Source organism: Liolophura sinensis, chromosome 4 (genome assembly GCF_032854445.1).
Source record: "Liolophura sinensis isolate JHLJ2023 chromosome 4, CUHK_Ljap_v2, whole genome shotgun sequence".
Classification (NCBI taxonomy): domain Eukaryota; kingdom Metazoa; phylum Mollusca; class Polyplacophora; order Chitonida; family Chitonidae; genus Liolophura; species Liolophura sinensis.
The window spans coordinates 3220044-3245406 of NC_088298.1; the positions used below are offsets into that span (position 1 = coordinate 3220044).

The 25363-nt window shown below is 37.5% G+C and overlaps 1 protein-coding gene across 2 annotated transcripts in view; it reads left to right on the forward strand.

Moving 5' to 3' along the window:
* Nucleotides 1-23378, forward strand: part of LOC135464807 (uncharacterized) — a 34599-nt gene extending 11221 nt beyond the window's left edge. For both annotated transcript variants that reach the window (XM_064742362.1, XM_064742363.1), the window contains exons 3-7: nt 13733-13917; nt 15143-15213; nt 20906-21139; nt 21727-21834; nt 22807-23378. In XM_064742362.1, coding sequence (XP_064598432.1) covers nt 13765-13917; nt 15143-15213; nt 20906-21139; nt 21727-21834; nt 22807-22969 — 729 coding nt within the window. In that variant the 5' untranslated portion in view covers nt 13733-13764 and the 3' untranslated portion in view covers nt 22970-23378. The remainder of the gene's footprint in view (nt 1-13732; nt 13918-15142; nt 15214-20905; nt 21140-21726; nt 21835-22806) is intronic.
* The last annotated feature ends 1985 nt before the right edge of the window (nt 23379-25363 follow it).

Here is a 25363-nt window from a genome sequence, read left to right on the forward strand (position 1 = left end):
CGTTGATTGCACCCGTTTATAATAGTGTCATGTTGATGTTATCACTGATGCAGGGAAGACAGTTGATATCCTAGGCATGACAGACAATGAAAGTATCTAATTTGTAATCTCTGAATAATACAATGTAGGTATCTCAAGTCACACGTTGATTGCACCAGTTTATAATAGCGTCATGTTGATGTTATCACTGATGCTGGGTAGACAGTTGATATCCTAGGCATGACAGACAATGAAAGTATCTAACCCGTAATCCCTGAATAATAGGTATCTCAGTCACACGTTGATTGCACCAGTTTATAATAGCGTCATGTTGATGTTATCACTGATGCAGGGAAGACAGTTGATATCCTAGGCATGACAGACAATGAAAGTATCTAATTTGTAATCCCTGAATAATAGGTATCTCACTCACACGTTGATTGCACCCGTTTATAATAGCGTCATGTTGATGTTATCACTGACGCAGGGAAGACAGTTGATATCCTTGGCATGACAGACAATGAAAGTATCTAATTTGTAATCCCTGAATAATAGGTATCTCAGTCACGTGTTGATTGGCATATCCTAGGCATGACAGACAATGAAAGTATCTAGTTTGTAATCTCTGAATAATACAATGTAGGTATCTCAAGTCACACGTTGATTGCACCCGTTTATAATAGCGTCATGTTGATGTTATCACTGATGCTGGGTAGACAGTTGATATCCTAGGCATGACAGACAATGAAAGTATCTAATTTGTAATCTCTGAATAATACAATGTAGGTATCTCAAGTCACACGTTGATTGCACCCGTTTATAATAGCGTCATGTTGATGTTATCACTGATGCAGGGAAGACAGTTGATATCCTAGGCATGACAGACAATGAAAGTATCTAACCTGTAATCCCTGAAGAATAGGTATCTCACTCACACTTTGATTGCACCAGTTTATAATAGCGTCATCTTGATGTTATCACTGATGCAGGGAAGACAGTTGATATCCTAGGCATGAGAGACAATGAAAGTATCTAATTTGTAATCCCTGAATAATAGGTATCTCACTCACACTTTGATTGCACCCGTTTATAATAGCGTCATGTTGATGTTATCACTGATGCAGGGAAGACAGTTGATATCCTAGGCATGACAGACAATGAAAGTATCTAATTTGTAATCCCTGAATAATAGGTATCTCACTCACATGTTGATTGCACCCGTTTATAATAGTGTCATGTTGATGTTATCACTGATGCAGGGTAGACAGTTGATATCCTTGGCATGACAGACAATGAAAGTATCTAATTTGTAATCCCTGAATAATAGGTATCTCACTCACACGTTGATTGCACCAGTTTATAATAGCGTCATGTTGATGTTATCACTGATGTAGGGTAGACAGTTGATATCCTAGGCATGACAGACAGTGAAAGTATCTAATTTGTAATCCCTGAATAATAGGTATCTCACTCACAATTTGATTGCACCCGTTTATAATAGCGTCATGTTGATGTTATCACTGATGCTGGGTAGACAGTTGATATCCTAGGCATGACAGACAATGAAAATATCTAATTTGTAATCTCTGAATAATACAATGTAGGTATCTTTAGTCACACATTGATTGCACCAGTTTATAAAAGTGTCATGTTGATGTAATAAACATAAGTTGAAACACATATGACTATGAAACTGATTGCCAGGGATCTTGAATGCTCTATCCATATTTACCTACCAGACAGTTATATTCATTATAGAATTAAGATAGTCAAGGGATTTGTTGGACTCTTATATGTTGAACGAATGAGTTAAAAGCATGGCCTTATGCTCTGTCTGTGGTTTTTGTGTGTACCTACATGTATTCGAATAGAGATCTTATTTCTGGGTCATTTGTCCTTTAACATTTGGACTTGAAATCTGGGTCACCCATGCAGGATAGAATACAGTCTCCATGTAGAAGATCATCTTGTACAACTTGATTCGTTAAAGCTAAACATGCTAAAGCTCCCCGGGTCATCATAATGCGAGAGTAGGTTTTTAACGATGCAAAGTTTTGTAAGATTATAATGCATTTTACTGATGTGCTGGAGAAAATCAATGTATGTCATGTTTGTATGTTTTAAAAATAGGGTAAAGATCGTGTACAACATTTATGAAAGTTACTGTAAATCTTCAACCTTTACCCATGTCTTTCAGCAGAATTTATGTATACAATTATTATGAAAATGACACCAAAATTGATTGGTGTGAATCATTCAAATTGCATGCAAATAAAACTGTGCAGTTTACTGTATTTCACCTAAAGTTTTATCGTTTTTCAAGTGAAACATTTTGTTTGTTTTTGATTAAATCATCCACTTTACTGGGAAATTTAAGATTTTTTGTGAAGTTTTATTAATTTCTAATCAGAAAAATGTAACTGTTGGCATCAGAAATATCATTTTAGGGCCTTTATGTGCTTCTGAAAGCGCGTGATTTCATTCCAAACTTTAGGTGAAATACAGTATTTTTCCACACCCATAGTTCTGTCAGAATCTTCCAAATATTGTTTGCAGAGGCAGTTGAAAAGGTTGAAGAATTGGGGTAATGACATTAATTGGGCAATGTACCTGTACAGTTTTTGAAATTAAACATCTGCATATACCGCGGAAATGGATTTATGTAAATACAACCCCTTCCCTCCTAGTCCACTTACCAAGTGTGTTCATTGCATGCCCTGAATACACATGTAAGTGTATTATTAAAAATAAATTTTGTTTCTGATCCACAAAGTGGGTGTTCAGATTTGGAGAAGAAGTTCAATATGTGTACATCTTATACATGTAATTCCTGCCTATAGTACATGTTAAGATACTGTGTACATGTATATTCATGAAAGATTCTGATGGAATTGGATGTCAAGTTTTTCTTGGTAACATGTCTGCAATAAAGCACAGTATGAAGTGTTTATGCACAGGGTTCTAGTTGTAGCGATTAATCTGCAATAAAGCACACTATGAAATGTTTATACACAGGATTCTAGTTGTAGCGATTAATATGCAATAAAGGACAGTATCAAATGTTTAGAACCCTGTGCATAAACATTTCATACTGTGCTTTATTGCAGATTAATCGCTACAACTAGAACCCTGTGCATAAACATTTCATACTGTCCTTTATTGCAGATTAATCGCTACAACTAGAACCCTGTGCATAAACATTTCATACTGTCCTTTATTGCATATTAATCGCTACAACTAGAATCCTGTGCATAGTTGTAGCGATTAATCTGCAATAAAGCACAGTATGAAATGTTTGTACGCAGGGTTCTAGTTGGCTGTTCTTTTTGAGCCCTTGTTGTAGGGATTAATCTGACATTATATAGCCAAAACCAAAGTTAGCATGTAGCCAAAAATGTTGTTGCCACATAAGATTTAACCATATTGCATCACATATACGACAGTTTGAAAGATGGATCATAAGTGTTGCACGGACATGTTACTTTGAGCATGTCCTGTGTTGCTGAAGGTATTGCATTTAAATGTTGGCCGAGATTTGAGGAGAGGAGATGCCACTGTCTGGTTGGAAAAAAAAGTAGGACCTAAACACATGCACCTACAGGCACATCATCACACCAGTCCAGGAGCACTGTGCTAAAGCTATTAATTTTTTTTTAACCACGTCCCTAATTCTTTAATTTTTCCAATCTTTTATATCAATATTTCATTTTTACATAAGGTGGGAGTCATAATAATGTGGTGTATTAAAAAAAAAATTGATCTTTTTATTGCATTGACATGTTCAAAAATACAAATAAACTTAGTTCTAAATAAAATATTTGCCAATTTCTTTCACCAATTTGTAGAAAACATCTGCAGTCATATGAAACATTCGCCTGGTGGCGACAGGAGCCAGCGGCAGCTGGAAGAGTGTATATATACATATATTGTCATTGATTGATTTATTTTGGGATGGAATTGTCTTTGGGGCATTGCAGAGGGTGGATCACTTCAATACTCAGTAGATTTGCAGGAAAACATTCAGCTTTTGGTTGTGATTGTCTCGTACATGTAGGTGAGAATGGCAGGGGAGTACAAGCCCTTCAAGTACCTTGGTAAGTATATAGCAGAATCATTACCTTCTCAGAATTAAAGCTGGACATCAGTTTTCTAGATGTCAAAGTGGTACATATAAAATCTACATCAATCTGGCAGCTTCCTTGTCAATTTTAATCCATATATGCCACAAATGATGATAAATTTCATCTACAAAAGTGCATTTTACAGAAAAATAAAATGTCACTGAAACTTACAATTTTCTAGTCTAATATCATCCACGTTCCAAGGAAACCTCAAAGTACCTGTCTAAAATCAGTACAACTCTCAGAGTGAGGAAAATGGGCAGGTTAGTCACAGTCAGAATTTATGGTCATTCAGGGTACTTTGGCGTACACATTGTCATTGTGTAAGTACATCAGGTAGATGTACATGTGACCTGTATTTTTTTACATTGAATATAATTAATGTATTTTTGTAATTTGAATTCCGATTTGGAATATGTACAATGGCTGGTGGAATGGACATTCTTATCTGGATCATTTTTGTCCGTTTCATCAAAGCAATGCCTGTAGATGTGCACTCTTGATGGAGTTAAAAACTTGACTGAGTTACAGATTTGAGTTACAGATTTGACTGCGTTAAAGACTTGACTGCGTTAAAGACTTGACTGCGTTAAAGACTTGACTGAAGTTACAGACTTGACTGAAGTTACAGACTTGACCGAGTTACAGACTTGACCGAGTTACAGACTTGACCCATTCCAAGAATGGAGGATGAATTTGAGGATGACTATGTGTGAGATAAAATTATTTCAGCTGCCTCGGCAATGTATTCCGAAACAAACAAATGTTCAGAATCTTACAATTACAATCTCTCTAATATGGTTAAATATTCGATGGAAAAAAACAAAACCCCTGAACTGTTATATTACACCACAACAGTACCGCTACACCTTTCAGTTGCAATCTTTCCATGCATACCTGAAATAAAAATGTGAGTAGAAAGTCTGAGTGCAATACGACATCAAGATTTTCCAGACCACAATGTCACTGCTATTGTAAATTCATGCCTTTGTTTTTCTTCTTAAAGTGGGATGAGTTTCAAAGGCCATTCATTGTATGTAGAATAGAAAAGTGGCCCCGTGCTGAAACAGTGGACATGTCACCTCATGTACAAAATCTGACTATATCAGTGATCACAGCAAGAAATTTATTTCTCCAGTTACTGTAGTAAGCTACCATTGTCAGTCAAGTACAGATGTACCATTCCAAGACTCCAGACTTTAAGTTAGAGGCAAATCTGCGCTGGTTAGTGGCTGAGATGAGAACTCGTTAGCTTACTGGGCCAGTGATCGAGGGCTGTCAGCCTGTGCTATGAATGCATATACATGTAGATCTACAATCCTGTCATATTAATGAGTATACTGTATATGCACGTGGGCGTGGATAGTATGTAAATGTACATGTAGGTATAAAAGTGTGCACTCTTCCTGATGAATCTGAATTATTGATGAAACGAGGTTGGTTGGGGTGAATCCTGTATTATAAGCCTAATGTTTCATCCCAATCTGAGTATTTCTGTGTTCCATGTTTCTCACAGGGTGGACCTTTGTTTGGGTTTGCCTGTTGTCATGGTAACGGTAATGTAAGCTTACATTGTCTAGACATCTTGATTCATAAGATAATGGCCAGCATCTTATTCACCCCTCTCATTGAAGAATGGGCACGCTCTGCAAAGGTCATGATGAGGTGTCGGCTTTGCAAGAAATACATGTAATACATTGAAGAGTAGGACAAAGGTCATGGAGTAGTCCATTACTCCCATAGATGTACCTGTATATGCATATGTGAAGTGAAAAAGTTATATAGTCAGATGATCTCAATAGAGTAAGATTTTACATGATTTTAAGTGATGAAATTTTAATCGTTTTAATTAATTCATAAGGATGTAAGACATCTAGTGAGAATGACATATTTGCATCAGGCTTTAATTGTGCAGTGTATTTTTGACCCTCTTTAAAATATATATTTATTAGGTGTTACCCACGAGCCAATCTCTGATGGCTGTATTCTGAGGTTTTCATTGTGATTTCGGTAGAAGGTTTTGTTTTTGTTTGTTTTTGTCAGTGTTGATACTGTGTTAACGATACTGTGTTTTCTCCCAGTGTTGATATCCTTAAAGCCCATATATTTTTCATGGGCTAGAATAAAAAAAGAATCCCCTTTCAACTCGCCATGCTTTTTCTGAGTAGGTGTGTTACACCTAACGAAGAAGAGTTTTAAGGTTGGCTTTGAATGTGACTGATGATTTTCTCTCAACTCATCATAGTTCATGTTTGATGGGTAAGTCTCTATTTTTTCATGTCATTCTTGAACATTATACATGTTTTTTGATTTTCTGAAGAGCTTCTTGGTTTCGACCAGCGTCTGGACTCCATGAGGTCAAATACATGTACAAAACTTTGGATTACATGTACATGTTTTGTCTCTGCACATGTACAAGACTTTGAGTTACATGTACATGTTGTGTCTCTGCACGTGTACAAAACTTTGGGATACATGTACATGTTTTGTCTCTGCACGTGTACAAGACTTTGGGTTACATGTACATGTTTTGTCTCTGCACGTGTACAAGACTTTGGGTTACATGTACATGTTTTGTCTCTGCACGTGTACAAGACTTTGGGTTACATGTACATGTTATGTCTCTGCACATGTACAAAACTTTGGGTTACATGTACATGTTTTGTCTCTGCACGTGTACAAAACTTTGGGTTACATGTACATGTTTTGTCTCTGCACATGTACAAAACTTTGGGTTACATGTACATGTTTTGTCTGCATGTGTACAAAACTTTGGGTCACATGTACATGTTTTGTCTCTGCACATGTACAAAACTTTGGGTTACATGTACATGTTTTGTCTCTGCACATGTACAAAACTTTGGGTTACATGAACATTTTTTGTCTCTGCACGTGTACAAGACTTTGGGTTACATGTACATGTGTGTTTCACTTTGTTCATGTACTTGTACTTGTATTTCAAGGAAATAATTTTAAAAGATAACCAATTCCCAACTACTCACTTTTATAAATAAGCTTATCTGTACTGGAAAGACTGTTATCTTAAGCTGAAATGCCTTGTTGTGGTCAGAGTTTTACATCCTTGACATCACACATCTGCAGTAAAATTTAGGCTAAAGATTTGGAATGTTCTGCTAGTAGCACACTAAATAGTGCATTTCTGAGTGGCACGCCATTAACACACCACTAGCAAACTTGTAGCACATTTCTGAATGTCATTCCATTAATTCCACAAAATATCGTTCCCCGCCCCTCCACCTGTGACTACCTCTATCACCCTGCCTCCATCCCCCTCGCTTCTATTCTGTACACAATATTATCCCCCCCACCACCACCTCTCTTCGCTCCTTCTTATCAGTCTTCTTGAATCTTTTACGGCTTTTAAATTGAAAAGTAACTTAAAAACTTTCCATGTTTTTACATACATACACGTATCCATGTACATTGAATTTTAATTCTCCCTGAAGGAAACACACAGCAGAGTTGTACACAGGCGGTGCATCATCTCCACTCTAGCTGAGCACTCCACCAGCTTCACTTGAATAAGGCTGCTTTGTCTTTTCACTAGAGTACAAAATTCCTGAATGTCAGGAGTAACACATGTACATGAGTTTTCATTTTAAACCTGCCAGTTTTACCTAAAGCCACATACTTTTGTAAGAAGCTTTAGGCTTGAATGTCGGTTTACTGGTTTTAAGTAGCTGCTGAATGAACACAGGATGTCCTTGTTGTGTATCAAGTTTAATAGAAATTCAAGTTAGAGAGTATTTATCAAGGCAGATAACATCTGTACACTATGGGCATAATGCATTGTAAATATACTGTATGTACAGGTCTGTGAAATGGGCTGTCTTCATGTATCCATGATTTGCTAGTTTGTCTGCTGTGAGTTTTAAGTTTAAATCCAGTTTTTGCCTTTAAATGGTTATGTTATGTTTGTAGCATTTTGTCTAGACATCAGGATATACATGCGTATTTAGGGCCTAATAGTCGTACTCGTAAAAGGTGCAAGTGTAATTTCCTGTTACCAATTTACACTTTTACGCTATTGAATCAAATCTCCCAATGAATTGGAAGTTCAAATCTGGTTTCAGGCAGTCTGCATTTGTTCTGTTCTTCACATTGTAAAGCCTTATTATATCAAGTCACTAATCTATTTTTAACACAGTGCATCCTATTTTATAACAAGGCATGATTTAATCTGAACACACCCAAATTTAATACAGATGTCTGATGACGTTTATTTTACATATAGTTTCTTATTGAACTAACCAATGACATCTTCACAAACTAGACTATGAAAATGACGCATTAAATTTCTCTTTAGTTTATGAAAAATGCTTTGGTTTGGGTTGACTTGTTGTATACATAGCACATTGCATACCAGGTATAGGTATTTTCAGTATTTGGCAAAGCCAGACATCAGGATATGTTTGGTAAGCTGCATGTACATGTAGTTCAATTCATCCTGGTTTAACACTGAACCAGTTCACTTTCCTGGTTTAACACTGAACCAGTTCACTTTCCTGGTTTAACACTGAACCAGTTCACATTCCTGCTTTAACACTGAACCAGTTTACATTCCTGCTTTAACACTGAACAAGTTCACATTTTTCACCATGAACAGGCTATTTTAAAGACTCCGTATGAGACACACAACTCATACATGTATTGTGGAAGTTCCAGAACCGTTCTACCTGGAGCATCCGGTAGCTCATAACAGAGTTGTTATAAATGAATTGGGTTACTTGTATACATACTCAAAATGGCCATCAATGTCGTCCATGACTAACTTTCTGATTTTTCTTGACTCTGAGAGTTCTATTGATGTTAGAAAGGTGTTTTGAGGTTTGCTTGGAACTTGAATTGATATTTTGCTGGAAAATTGTGAGTTTCAGCAATAAAAAGAGCATTTTGTGACATTTAAGGTATGTACATGTACCCTGATTCTTCAACCTTTTCGCGTATGAAAGAGCAACTTTCAGAGCACTTTATGCACACTTACAACTTGATTTTGGAGACAAAGCTACATTGATTGGATTGGCCAGTTTCTTGGCTGCACAAAAAGTATAACTTTATCAGTCAACGCAGAATAATGACTTCAGAATCTGCTTGAATAAACACCTTGCAAACATGCGAAAAGGTTGAAGAAATTACAGTACAGTATAACAGTATTAACAATCTGTAACCAAGGGGAGTATAAGGTTGAACACTGCCATAGCAGTGTTTGTTGTGTAACCCGATGCCGCTGAAAGTCAAGGGATTTGGCTCAGTAGGAAACAAGGTTCAGCGGTGTCACATTACACAACAAACACCAAGACCAAAGTGTTAAGGTCTATTAAACCCCAGAATTTCACCCACAGAGCCTAAAACTGCATATTTCATGTAGCTATTTGCTGCAGTTCTCTTTCCTTTCCTCTACAGAGTTCAGGAATGTAAAAGGTTACTGTACATGCATTGTGATGTCATATTGCTGAGCTCAGATTGCAACGTCTAGAAACAAATGTTTCTTTTTCCATGTCAGGGCATCTGGGTGTAAACTATCAAAAATGTAAAAACAGAAGAGATCTCTATCAACTGTGCGAAAAAACACTTCTGTCGAAAAAACACTTCTGTCGCTGATGGAAACTATGATTGTTCCCCTTTACATAAATGACGAAAGCAATTCTTACAAGTAAACAAACTCAATTTTTTTTTTATTTGTAGACATAAACAGTATGAAATGATATTAATTCGGGAGGTAAACGTACCAGCTGGTGTGTGGCGTGACACACTCAGTGTTGTTTGAAAGGTAATTTCTATTTAATATGTATATTTGTACGCGGCCCACAGCTAACAGCTGGGTAGAATATTGCTCCAGCCTCCTGTACTAGACTGACATTCTGACTGTACCATGGTGAGTTATTGCTTCCGTACCAGACTAATACTGGTATGAGGCCTGTTGGGTTATGGTCTGGGAATTCCGTTTCAGTACATGAGGGATATGTGAAGGATGTGGGTTACCTGATACATACATTGTACACTCACACAGGTAGACAGTAGTCTGTACATGTGTAACGGAAACAGGGAATCCTCAGGTACATAAAAACAAAGGGATCAAGGAATGATGGTTTACAGGTGCTAGTATTTGTATTCATTATTGAAGGGAGCAGTGCTTTCCTCACTGCTAAAGGTACATATTTACATATCTAAACAGGGTGTGGGTTCAATTCTAGCCTTGAACAGGCATAATTACTCAATCAAATGCCACCCGGCCCTGATAGCTCAGTTGGTAGAGTGTCTGCTTAGAGGGCTAGGTTCTATCCTTGGGCTGGTCACACCTAAGACCTTAAAAGAGGAATTTGTAGCTTCCTGGCTTGGTATTCAGATTCAAGGGAATAGTGCAGTGACTGGTTAACCCATATCAGTATAATGGCAGTTTACTTGCCTTGGGTAAGGTGTCTCAGTGAAACAGCACTAGATAAAAGAGCGGTGGAACTCCGTCCTGCAACACGGATGCACATTACATACACCCTAAGGATTCCTTCGTCGTCATATGACTGAAAAATTGTTAAGTACGATGTGAAACCCCAAGCACTCACTCACTCGATCAGAAGCCATGTTTGTCGCATCATATTTATGAATCTGTCAGTTTTTGACAAAAGAAATATTGGTAAAATCTTCACCAATACTATATGTTAATATGTACGTATACATATACATGTGTACATGTAGTAGTATGAGACAACTGCAACACCGATGTAAGAACCATAGAGTTATTTTGAGATGTTCCGTTAGGCACTCCCCCCACCCCTCACTCCCCCCACCCCTCACTCCCCCTCTCTCCCTCTCTCTCCCTCTTTCACACCCTCTCTCACACCATCTCTCCCTGCAAACCCATTGCACCTACTGTGATGTAAGGACATATAGCTGTGAGCTTTATAATGAGCCGCAGATGTCTTACCATATCAGAATCACCTGTGTTCATGGGGCGTTGTTACTGTTGTGTGCTAATTTGAGCTTAACACACTACAGATATCCTCTACTACATAACATGTGTCCCAATCACCCGTTGTTTGTTAGGCCTTGTTTACTGGTGTGTAGGACCATGCTGGTTTGGTCATACATGTACCAAAGAATGGTACCAGTGCATGGACATTTGTACTAAAGGGCTGCCTCTCTTGTCGATCAGCATTGAGAGATTAGGTTAGCCTGAAGTCAGTATAATGTGACTGGGTCGGGTAGCTGTGAGTTCAGGTCCAGGTCATGCTGGCTTTCTCTCCGGTTGTACTTGGGAAGGTCTGACAGCAACCTGCTGATAGTCGTGGGTTACAATCAGGTGCTGTCCCATTTCCTGCCACCATAATGCTGGCCACTGTCTCATAAATGAAATATTCCTGAGTACAGTGTGAAACACCAATCAAGTAAATAAATTAAAAGTATAGAAGAACTGTCTGTGGAAACATTTAGTCTTACAAGTGTGTGGTAGTTCATGACAGTTCATTTCGTGCAATAAAATATGCTGGCTTCCTCACTGATCGTAACTGTGAAGGTCTGCCTGCAACCTGTGGATGTTCTTGGTTTTCCTCTGGTTATTGGCCGCTTTGCTTCCACCATAATGCTGGTCTCCGTACGGCATACAACACCAATCAAATAAATAAATAAATCAGTAAAATAAAACTGTTCAGGCTAAGATATTAAAGTCCATGGTATACACACATTATGTACACATACTGTACATTTACAATGTCTGTCTTGTATATACTTGTCCTTATTCAGAAGTAGGAGAGATTTGTTTAGGCGTGTTGACATGCCAGCTTACATACAGGTATAGCCACACCGAACTGATATACCTGACACACTGAACTGAGGTTTGAGCCGGTGGAAATGTGCATAGATGGCCATAAAATTGTCTACACTTATAAATGATAAGTCTTCTCAAACTTGGGACACAAGTTAATGGCTGCCAAGTCAGTATATGTTTGAAATATGCTCAGTCTTGCGTTTATAGCCATGTTTAGTAGCAAGGTCAAGCTTGCCACATACGCTGTGTATTCTGTCACCGCGACATTTCCTGTGATAAACACACCTTTAATTTATTAGTGCCTTACTAGTACATGTACCTGAGTGGTGGGAGGGGAAAACTGAAGGTATACATGTACATGTACACCTTGACTATCAGCCTGTCAGTCCGAAACAGTTTTCAAAATCATTTTTTCATAAGCATTTATCCATATTGAAATGAAACTTGGTATATGGCAGTCTGGCTTCAGCATGACAAGTTACAGATCAACTTCAAGTTTCAGGCTTCATGCTCAGTATTTTATACATGTCCAAGTACTTTGTTTTTTTAAATAATATAAAGATTATTTAATTTTAAAGATATTAAGTTATCACTGCATGGAATATGTATTTCATTGATACATGGAGTGTATTATGCAGTGTAAAGCAAGTTACATTTGGCTTAGTTATCTATGGTGAAAGCCTCTGGTTTTCCACATAGACTTGACATTAGCCTCTACATCTGCATGCAGATCTTGAAAGCATGCAGCCTTTGATGAGGAATTTTGCCTGGTTCTTGATGAGGCTTAATGTAGTTAAACCCCTTGTTCTGTAGCGTAGTTTTATATATACGTACTTTGAAAGAACAGTAATTCTCTAAGGTGGCAAAGGAATGTTGATTATGTAAGTAAGTATAACCTTCATCAACCTAAGGCCCTCGGCATTCAGCGCAGATTTCGATTACGCACATAAATATTAAAAACCATGACTTCATTGTTTTATTAATTCGTTTTTTATTTTGTGTCCAGGTCTGTCAGCAGCCTGCAGATGGTCATGGTTGGGTTTCCCCCGGGCTCTTCCTGGTTTCCTCCCACCATAATGCTGGTCGCTGTCGTATAAGTGAAATATTCTTGAGTACAGCGTAAAACATCAATCAAATAAATAAATAAATATTTAGTGTCCAATCTGTGTAGTTCCTTCATACATGTTCATGTATATGGATGTACCTTTGGTAGTCCCCTTGTCTTTGTTGGAAATATAAATACAAAATTTTGCAGTACAATTCACAACATTTTTATTCAGAGCTGAAAAAAGGTGTAGCAAAAGTTACATCATGAAAGGCTCATTGATAGTTCACCTCCTCAATCTCGTCCAAGCCCAACATTCAGTGTAATTTTAGCACAGCGTAATGACCCAGGAGTCTCTCACCAATGCGGTCGCTGTGAGTTCAAGTCCAGCTCATGCTGGCTTCCTCTCTGGCCATACTTGGGAAGGTCCGTCAGCAGCTTGCGGATGGTCGTGGGTTTCCCCCGGGCTGTGTTCGGTTTCCACCCACAATAATGCTGACCGCCGTTGTATAAGTGAAATGTTTTTGAGTAAGGCGTAAAACACCAATCAAATTAATAAATAAATCAACTCAATGTAATTTTTTTTTTACTACATTTTACCCCAGGGGAGAAAAAAATCTTTAAAAAAAAAAAAAAAAGTAAAGGTATTTTCAAAGACAGTTTTCTATGGCCTGTTGCTTACTTCATTTTTATAGTTTTTTTTTTTCGCTGTGTTGAAAGTGAAAATTGCAGTTACTGTTTATAGAGCAGCATGTACATTTGCTCAACTGTGACTGAAAAGTTGTCTCCCTTGCTGTGTTGCAGATCTGGCTCACTTGTCTGCACACTCTGGGACGATGTCCTCCATAACAAGTGAGGAAGCCAAGGAGCTGACGGTGCCACTGAAGAAGCCAGATCACCTGCCAGCGGTGCCAGATCACCGTGTTAACTACAAAAGACGACCTGCACCAGCACCGCAACACAAGACTGATTGTTGTAAACAGTTTTTGGTATGACGAACCTGAATTTTTTAGTCACAGTTTGGGATTGAATGATTCAAAAATTTAATACCTTTACTTTTTCATCATAACATCATCGGCCATTGTGGCCGTGGTGGTGAGTATACCAACATGGCGAAATGACTCTGAAACCTCTCAGCAACGTGGTCGCTATGCGTTCCAATTCCAGCTTATGCTGACTTCCTCTCAGACCATAACTTGGGAAGGTTTGTCAGCAATCTGTGAATGGTTGTTTTATCCCCCAGGCTCTGCCCACTTTCCTCCCGCCATAATGGTGTCATAGTATAAGTGAATATTGAGTACAGTCTAAAACAACAATCAAATAAAACACACCTGTAAAAAGAAAAATAATAGTTTTTTTTGTGGTAATGTTATTATGTATTATGTATAATGTTAATTGTGGGAAGTTTTCCTTCTAACCCAGCTTTGCGGACAGGGCTATAATCTGGATTCCTACTCATCATTTCATTTACAAGATATGTGTGCCGTAACACTGAAAATTGAAAGTTTTCGGTCTCTTTCCAGCTGAGGCAATTTTCTCACAATTCAAAAATTCTTCACCTACTGCTAAATGGCGGCAATTTTTTAATTTGCAAAAGCCCAGTGACATGCTGAACATATGTGTTGAATACAAAGGTAATATTCTAATTTGTTACTGACTTCCACTTGTCTGAAATATTCAAAACTGAACAGAAACAGTGTTCAGCAAACTGTAAAGTGATATTGAACTACGAAGAAGATTTCACTTATTGTCCATTGCCTGTAGTTACCAAAAAGTGCACTCAAAAAATTTCAACATTGTACTCAGAAGTAATGCTTAGATATTGCCATTTGGAAACATGAAAAAGTTAAAAAGTCATCAGTGAGTGGGAAAAGGGTGTGTATACTTCCTCCTCTTGTTTTAAATGGACATAACATTTCTAGAATTTTGCATTTGTTCATCAGTTATGGGCATGCAGCTAAAATTTCAGGAAATTCAGAGATGGTCAACAAAGAAGATTTCCAGAATTTGGGAGATATTGTACAGATTGACCCACTTAAAACATTATAGAAACATTTTGAATTATGACATATAAGGAATTAGCCATCATTTATTGAAAATGTCAATAACTGTGACCTGACCTGAGCTTATTAATGTTAAAAGCAGCTGTAAACCTCTAGCCGAACGAAAAAAACAAATCATTTAGTTTGTTCATGTTTGTTCATGTCTTTTCAGATATTCCTGTCTGCCATATTTTGTATATCAACCTTAACCCTAGTTGGCATTTTACTGTGGAGAGAGTTTAGGTGAGTTTATGGATTTCAAGGTTTTTGATTTTATTCAGGAGATCTTAGATCTTCAGTGAACAAAAATGTTAATGTAACATGTTTCAACCTGTTTCGAAAGTCATCATCAGAGATGTTAACCTGTACATACTACGTGATTGAGAATTGACCAATTAGAACTGTCCTTCATATTTAGCAGCATCAGCCTGTACAACCTAAAGTAATGATAGACCATTGATCAGCTAGAACTGTTCTTTATATTTAGCAGCATCAGCCTGTTCAACCTAAAGTAATGATAGACCATTGATCAGCTAGAACTGTTCTTCATATTTAGCAGCATCAGCCTGTACAACCTAAAGTAATGATGGACCATTGATCAGCTAGAACTGTCCTTCATATTTAGCAGCATCAGCCTGTTCAACCTAAAGTAATGATAGACCATTGATCAACTAGAACTGTCCTTCATATTTAGCAACATCAGCCTGTACAACCTAAAGTAATGATAGACCATTGATCAGCTAGAACTGTCCTTCATATTTAGCAACATCAGCCTTTACAACCTAAAGTAATGATAGACCATTGATCAGCTAGAACTGTCCTTCATATTTAGCAGCATCAGCCTGTTCAACCTAAAGTAATGATAGACCATTGATCAGCTAGAACTGTCCTTCATATTTAGCAACATCAGCCTGTTCAACCTAAAGTAATGATAGACCATTGATCAGCTAGAACTGTCCTTCATATTTAGCAGCATCAGCCTGTTCAACCTAAAGTAATGATAGACCATTGATCAGCTAGAACTGTCCTTCATATTTAGCAGCATCAGCCTTTACAACCTAAAGTAATGATAGACCATTGATCAGCTAGAACTGTCCTTCATATTTAGCAGCATCAGCCTGTTCAACCTAAAGTAATGATAGACCATTGATCAGCTAGAACTGTCCTTCATATTTAGCAGCATCAGCCTGTACAACCTAAAGTAATGATGGACCATTGACCAGCTAGAACTGTCCTTCATATTTAGCAACATCAGCCTGTACAACCTAAAGTAATGATAGACCATTGATCAGCTGGAACTGTCCTTCATATTTAGCAGCATCAGCCTGTACAACCTAAAGTAATGATGGACCATTGACCAGCTAGAACTGTCCTTCATATTTAGCAGCATCAGCCTGTACAACCTAAAGTAATGATAGACCATTGATCAGCTAGAACTGTCCTTCATATTTAGCAACATCAGCCTGTACAACCTAAAGTAATGATAGACCATTGATCAACTAGAACTGTCCTTCATATTTAGCAGCATCAGCCTGTTCAACCTAAAGTAATGATAAGAGCATTGACCTACTAGAACTGTCGAGATAGTTGGAGATATCGGCATGTATAAACTGAAGAAAGGGAAACAGCATTGACCTACTAGACCTGCCCAGATATTTAGAGATACAGGCCATGAAATTTGGCGTGAATGAAATGATGGTTCGCATGTTTGTTACGCGGAGTGTAATTATGCTGACCGATAACTCAGTTACGCTCATCTGTCCCTGGAACGTTCCCACAAACGCTGCACTTGAACTGTGTAGAGCTTAACGGGTATATGAGAGTAACCCCACACAAGGCTGCCAGCCATTCTCAGGGTGTGATATCACGACAGGTAACACAAAATAGAAGTCGTGTCAGCTGTTAGAGCTGCCTCTGCCCAGGTTGTTTTAATACTTGTCACTAATATGACTGTGAACAAAAGATGTCATTTGGTGTTGTGATACTGCAAAGTATTATATTGAACTTGAACTCAGTGCCATTATGCGCTAAAGTTATTAATGGGGTCAAAGCATTTGTGCTCTCTTCTGTCATTTCTGCCGTTAAGTCCACTCTACAATGCACCCACGAACGTCATGACCTTGTATAGGTAACTCCTGAGAAGGCTTCTGTGTTTACACAAAATATCAAAACTTCTGATTAAGACGTTACTATTCGACTTTTAGCCACATTTTCTCACCGTGAGAAAGCGCACTTCATGTCTCCTTTGTTATGTACACAACATATGCTAGCTGACGGCATTCGTCAGTTATGTATTGTGCTCTTGGTCAGCTAGCGGTAAGCAGAGAAAGGTGACAGTCAATTTGACCAGAATTTAAACATTCACTAGTCAACAACTTTCCATGAGCTGGTCACCATTGATATATTATTTCACCCTGTGGATGAACTATTTTATCAAACAGGGATGGTGAGGGTTCCACAAGCCAGGGGAATATTACACACACTACAAATATTTAACACTAAAAGTAACTACTGCTCATCAAAAAACCATACTTAAAACCCGTAACTGATTTTTTGGTTTACGTCAACCACCCAAAATTTATGGTCTGGAGATATCGGCCTGTATATGCTAAAGTAACAATAAGAGCATCGACTTACTAGAACCATCCTGATATTTAGAGATATTGGCCTGTATTCGCTAAAGTAAAGTAAAAGCATTGACCTACTAGACCTATCTTGATATTTAGAGATATCGACCTGTATACACTAAAGTAAAGTAAAAGCATTGACCTACTAGACCTGTCATGATATTTAGAGATATCGGGGGCCATGGACTCCCCATTTTCCAAGGGGGAGGGGGGCAGCAACACTTTTCAGGTTCCAGAAATTATATATACAAACAGAAACAAACACAAACAGGCCCCTTCCCTGATTAACACATCCGACTATTGCAAATATATTTCCTTTGTAAACTAAACATGGTAAACTGCAGGTTTCCCAGGGCACATTACTATTAATAGAGGGGGGTCTACATGTTTTTTCAGTCCTTGGACCTACATATTTATGTTTGTGAGTTAGCTCCCTTGGATGGGACTCGCCAGTCGATTGAAATGGAGCTGCCTGACAAACTTTGTAGAGTTCAGCGGTCGATAGATTCTATTTTTTTACGACATCTGCAACTTCGTCATTTAGCAATACAAGCCCGAGTAAAATGCCTTTGAAATATTGGTTTATATGGAGTAAATGACGTTGGTTTTCTTTCCTCAGAGTAGTTTGCAATGAGGATCGGTCTAACAGCGCATTTATAACCGCTGTTTTCTGTAGTTTTTAATAACTATATAATAAATACATAGTATGTAATATTTCTCATGCGTTTTGCTCTGCTTAAAATAATCTTTAAAATAAATCCAACCACTTAGACATTTTTCATGGAGTTTGACATATAGTTCATTTTGTTGTTTTCCTTTCTATTTATGAGAGTTACTTGTCATAGGCAGTTTTTGAAGTACAAATATTCATGCCACATGTACTGAAATAATAGTCTTTTATTAAAAACACTTTTTCTGCAACATCTGTTTTGTATTTTCATGCAACCGTGGCTGCAATTGTCGTAAGGTTGTGAATTTTGGTTATTTCTCGAAGATTTTGCTTTTCCAGGTCACATGATATAGTGTCACAAAGTTATATATACCTCTTTTTCCAAACTGATAATGTGCGAAAATTACATAACTTTATATAGGTTTGCTTGTTTTAACTTTCAATACACTTGTAGAAGTGTCATATATTAATATATACAGTTCTCCCATGGAAGGGCAAATCATCTACAGTGTAATTCTAACTTAGTGACTGTGTTTTAAACAACACTGATGAGTGCATATATTGTACAAATATATTAATTATTCTGCTGTTTGGGCTGAATAGAAATGCAACGTCATCACATTATTTCTTTATGGTTTGTTGTCATTTCAAGATCATTTCAATTAGGGGTTGCAAGATTGATCAGTGAAGGAAAGATAAGTAACCGTTGCAACCACCAACTTTGGCGCGTTATCGGCAATTCCCCTAAATCAGACGCATGCTTTTTTTCTGAGCCAAAGGCATGGTCAAAAAGTGTACGTACAAGTATACATGTAAATGACGTTGATTTCAATCCAAAGCAAGCCAGCGCGACTAGGCCGGCAAGTTTACCACCAAGGCCCAGTAAAAACATGGATGTTTCTTTCCACCGATTCTTCTCCATACTAGTTAAATGCTTGTATTAGTCAGTTTTCATCAACCTCTCTCCCACATCCATAAATTTAATGTTGAATTCTGGATAAATTTTTACAATGTTCTTTGTTGACTCGTGGGTCTCCAGGCAATAGCCTCAACAATTGAGCTAAATGTCTATTTCAATTTTTTCAGGCAGGCTTAAATAGTCAATAACACCTCAATGGGCATATCTAAAATATGGTTAATCGTCTCTAAGGCAATATACATGTAGCTCCTTCAGAGCTTCCGAGGCCGCCAACCCTCGCCTTTTTTGCTGGGACTCTTGGCACCCCACTTTGAAATTGCTTCCTATGCCCCTGTGTATACAATAAAGTAAGGATAGAAGCGTTGACCTACTAGACCTGATATTTGCAGATATCGGCCTGTATAAACTGAAGCCCAGAGAATAGCATTGACCAACTAGACCTATCCTGATATTTAGAGATATCACCATTATATAAACTAAAGTAAGAACAAGAACTTTGGCCAACAACACCTATCGTGATATTTACATGTACAGATGATATTTTTACATGGAAAATTGTTGTATTTCCTATTGTACTATGTCCCTAGTATGAACAAGGGTCTTTTTATGGACAGCTACATTAGAGACCACTTCTGGAGACCTGGGATCAAAGCCGGGTTGGGTCTTTAAGAGTGAGTACTTGCTGCTGCCTTGCTTGGCACTCAACACTGAGAGGTTAGAGTAAGGAAACATGACTGGTTGGACAGGTGTCAGTATAATGTGACTGGTCATGGCTGGTGTGATACTTCAGTGTTGGCATGGATTCACCCTGAAGCTATAAGTACCCACACCTAATGACTCTACGTCATAGGACTGACAAATTGTTAATTACAACATTAAACCCCAAGCACACATTCATACACACATATGTACAAGCGTGTTCATGCCTCATGACATTTTAACATAAAGTATATATTATATATATTTAATAGAAGAGCAATACACTGTAGGCCAGGCACTGTTTGCCCCTGTATGTCTAATGTGACTTATGGACGATGTGCCTGGTGTTTTCGGCATGACATTACACTGAGGTAGTACTACTTCACAAACTACCCTAGTTCTTCTAAAATTTGGGACAGATATTAGTAGTGCTGAAAGTCGAATATTACATGTTGTTAATTAGATTGTCTAACCATCTGAAAGAGAAGAAACCCAATATTCCTGCTAGAATTGCATATATATATTGGCTAAAATGAGAAGACCAGGTGTCCCAAATTTTGGAAGAAATAAGCTATATAATAAGTCGGCATATGGTCTGGCCTGCTACAAGGAGAAACTGTTGTGATATGACCGAGATACATTGTCTACTTGGGGTTTAACATCATTACACATCCAAACATTATAGACTACAAAAGTTATTTTAATCCTGTCGCATCTTGACCTCATCCACCTTTCGTCTGTATTTGACAGGTCACCACTATTTCCAATCATGCACATGTAACTTGCAAATAATAGCTTGAGAACAAGGACATGCTGGTGGCAGTGCTGTTCATTTTATTTCTTTTTTTTTTCTTTTTTTTTTTTCTTTTTTTTTTTACACCAAAAATTCAGGTAACAAGAAATAAGTACGTAGAGGGAAGTTTGTCTTAAAGGAAATATATATTTTTTTTCTAGAAAATCTATCTTTCACATTTCACGTGTTTTTACATTTAAATTTTCTAACTTTGTTATTTTTTCCAGCCACAAAGAATGTGATAACAGTCCAGTTCCAGTCCATGAACAGTTTCCAGGATACTTTCGAACACATGAACAGCAGGAGGCACTGGAAGACTTGGTGTTCAAGAAGCAGACGTACTATCCTGTCAATTATTCTGTCGCCATGGGATACGAGTGTGACACAAAATGCTCCGCCTACAACTCAGTCAACTCGTCAAAAGGCATCCAGTTACTCACCAATGATGTGTGCTGTTTAAGGTGAAAAGAAGAAGGAGAAACATTTCTATGGAAATGCTCTCTGATTTTTGATCATGTTTGATCTGGTTTTCGCAGTTGCTTGATCACTTCACTCTTTAGGTGATAGTCATGTAACTTATCCTAAAAACTTCTTGGCATTTCTGAGAAAGGTAATGTTTATAACATTTGCCTCTCTTTCAAGTTTTGAAATATTCTTGTGGGTTTCAGTCTGTTTTTCATTATTATTTCAAATTTCTTTGCAAGTATAAGGTAAGTATTAAAGGCGTTGCTGTAAAGTTTTCAAGTCTCAAGAGTTAAACATTTCATTAGACACACTCTTGTTAAACTTTAGATTTAAGAACTGGACATTAGACTTGATTTTGTTTTAGTCTTGGCAAAGTAGGATATTTGATGAAAAATACATTTATAATAGCATTCTTAATGGAGAATATTAAACATTTTAATGTTTTTGATTTTTACTCTCGTCAGATATTTAATGCTAATGAATTTCTGTATGGACAGTAAACTTTTTTTTTTAGCGACAGGATAAGGATGAAAGCAATCCGAATTGCTGCTAATAAAATAACCTTCATTTTAATGTTTTTCAGGGATGTAAGATATGTGATGCTAAAAAATTTAAGCAACCTGGCTGGAAAAGAGAGGAAGATAGTACAGGGCAATTCAACATTCCAGTTTTTCCGTGTAGAAACGTGCAGGTGAGTTGAAAATTTAGAGGAAAAAAACAGACTTTAGTGTACAAAATGGCAACGTTATTCCAGCTTGGATACAGGGCAGGAGCAATCCAAATTGGGTCAAGTAGAGTACTTGTATTTATTCAAATACAACAATACTTTGTTGTTCTACAGGTTGGTACGATGACTTTGTGGGCTGCCAGATGAAAATGTATGAAAGTGAAATGTTGTGGAATGCATTGTAAAATACTAGTGAAATGCACACACTGACCTAAAATTTTGCACAACTTTTTAAGAGGCAAAGGTCTGATACAGTATTTGTAAGGAATACTGGAACTACCAGCACCATTTTTATAAGAAATACTGGAACCACCAGCTCCATTTTTATAAGGAATACTGGAACCACCAGCACCATTTTTATAAGAAATACTGGAACCACCAGCTCCATTTTTGTAAGAAATACTGGAACTACCAGCATCATTTTTGTAAGAAATACTGGAACTACCATTACCATTTTTGTAAGAAATACTGGAACCACCAGCTCCATTTTTGTAAGAAATACTGGAACTACCAGCACCATTTTTTGGAAGAAATACTGGAACTACCATTACCATTTTTGTAAGAAATATTGGAACTACCATTTTTGGCCCAAAAAAACAGAAACGCTGAGCTGAAATCCAGTTAAATTTTTGCTGTTTTGGAATAGCATCTACGTGTTTTGTCAGAAAATAGCAGTCATCCCTGTGCAAGATAATGTTCAAAATGAGTAAAAAAAAAGTTCCTAAATTTGTGTTAAAGTAGGCTGCATTATAATTTCTTCAAACTTTAGAATTATTATAGCACTGTAAGTATTACAGATAAGAACAGTCAATAATTTGAACTATTCTGGGAAAATAGAGGAAATTCAATTTAATTTGGTATAGATATATTTTTTTTTTTCAAAAATTTCCAGTATTGTATTAATTTTGTAAGGTTTTGATTTTGTTTCTGTTCCAGCCAAAACTCTGGCTGTAGGGGTTGTCAGTGTGTGCAGACCGGCAGACTGATCACAGCAGTATACGAAAGTCAAGTGGAGGGTCCGGAGGCAGGTACACAAACCAAATACAACCTGGACTGGTTTTTGCTACCTGACAACTGCCATTGTAGGGTGCTGACATGATAGAGGGCTCTGAAGGGGAGAGATTCAGCAGGGATTCAAACAGTGTGAGAAAACATGTTTAACAAAAAACAAAAAAAAAAAAAAGACTGCATCTGTTGAGTGGTTCAAGAAAAATCTGCTGTTATGGCCTGGAAGCCCAAAATACACCTAACATACCTCTGATTCCGGTTTTCTTCATGCATATTTAAAAGGGAAAGGAGCCAGTCCAAGGAAAATGTGTCCAAAGGAAAATAATTCTGCAACAAGTGGTGAGGACAAGGACATGTATAGCACAGATGCAGACAGACAGCATCCTGAGGACAGAAGAGTCGCAGACTACGCCAAAGTATTATTATGTTGTGTCATGTTGACCTGTCTGTCCAGTCACTGAACACAAACTGCTGTGGTTTTCTTTCAGCAAAAAAAAAAAAAAAAAAAAAAATTAGATACATGTAGAGCTGTAAAATACACACATCTGTTATAAAGTGGTTATGAATTTGAAACCGAACACTGCCTACTTTCTGTGAAAGCATTTTATATGTGCCCAAGTTCAGCAGATTCAGTGTTTTGTCCCAGACATTCATTATAAAGACACTTCAGCATGTTCTGGATAGCTACATGTTTATTGGTACTTGTTAATTGCCAAAACTTCCAATCTCATCGAGGGCTTGTGTGGCCAAGGAGGGGAGTTCAGCACACCAGCACGGCGCTGTGACCCAGGAGCCTCTCACCAATGGGATCACAGTGAGTTCAAGTCCAGCTCATGTGGTTTCCTCTCTGGCTGTACGTGGGAAGGTCTTCCAGTAACCTGCGGATGGTCATTGCTTTCCCTTGGTCTCTGCCCGTTTTCCTCCCACTAACAGTATGATGTACAACACCAATCAAATAAATAAATTCAGTGTGGATCCTGTATAGACCTTTTGATGACATAGCTCAAACACCTGTGTATGAACACAGTGAATGTTGGGCCACTGTGAATAAATTCCTAATTGACAAACACCGTAATGTTGTATACAGCTATATATAAACAGCTACATGTAACTTACCTACACTACACTGTACATGTGTAAAATTGAGCTGTAAACAACTACTTGTAACTATGAACCAATTAAACTTGGAGTTTTGGAGCTGTTCATGAACTGGTAACCACTATAATGATACTATTAAAGCAGTTTGTAAACAGGCGACCTGCAGACACATTAAGAACTGAACAGGTAGCACTGTACTGTTGAAAAGTATGTAAACAAAGAAGATGGATTGTACCTTATCGACACTGTGAAGTGGAACTGTCATGTAACATGTACATGTAAGCTGTATGTAAGGCTGACTTGAATCAACACTGTAATGTTGGGCTGTATGTGAATAGCTAAATACAAACCAACACTGTAATGTTGGGCTGTGTGTGAACAGCTAAATACAAACCAACACTGTAATGTTTGGCTGTATGTGAACAGCTAACTACAAACCAACACTGTAATGTTGGGCTGTGTGTGAACAGCTTAGTACAAACCAACACTATAATGTTGGACTGTGTGTGAACAGCTTAGTACAAACCAACACTCTAATGTTGGGCTTTGTGTGAACAGCTTAGTACAAACCAACACTGTAATGTTGGGCTGTATGTGAACAGCTTAGTACAAACCAACACTGTAATGTTGGGCTGTGTGTGAACAGTTGAGTACAAACCAACACTGTAATGTTGGGCTCTGTGTGAACAGCTAAATACAAACCAACACTGTAATGTTGGGCTGTATGTGAACAGCTAAATACAAACCAACACTGTAATGTTGTGCTGTATGTGAACAGCTTAGTACAAACAAATACTGTAATGTTGGGCTATACATATTATCTATAAAATACTATTCACATGAGTTCTAGAAACTAGTCCAGTGTATTCTGCCTTGACTGTAGTCGTATCCATCCACTAAGTAGTCTCAACTACTGCCCATGTATAAAACTGATTTCTATACTATTTTATCTTACCACCATCACTATATAGATAGACTATATAGATGACTATATATACACACATATATATATATATATATATATATATATTGCTTATACAGCAAGATTGGACCGAAGGTTTAGGCTTCATGGCATTATGCTTGTCAGAATGTAACTTTCATCATTAATGTATGGTTCCATCGAAGCTCTTGTTGATTGTTCATTATCTGCGACGCATACAGTTTGCGATGGACATGGTGGTATATTTTTTATTTTAAACTTCTTTTTTATGATAAGAGCAAGCAATGAAAAAGGAAAGAAATCACTAAATTGAGTTTGAAATGAATTGTGAAGTTTTGTCTGTGTACAAACTCTGGCAGGCAATGAATGTAACTGTAAGAAGCCAGGGATATTCAGGAATGCTATGTAATAGAGCATTATAAAACGCTGTGAATTTAGAAGGAAAAT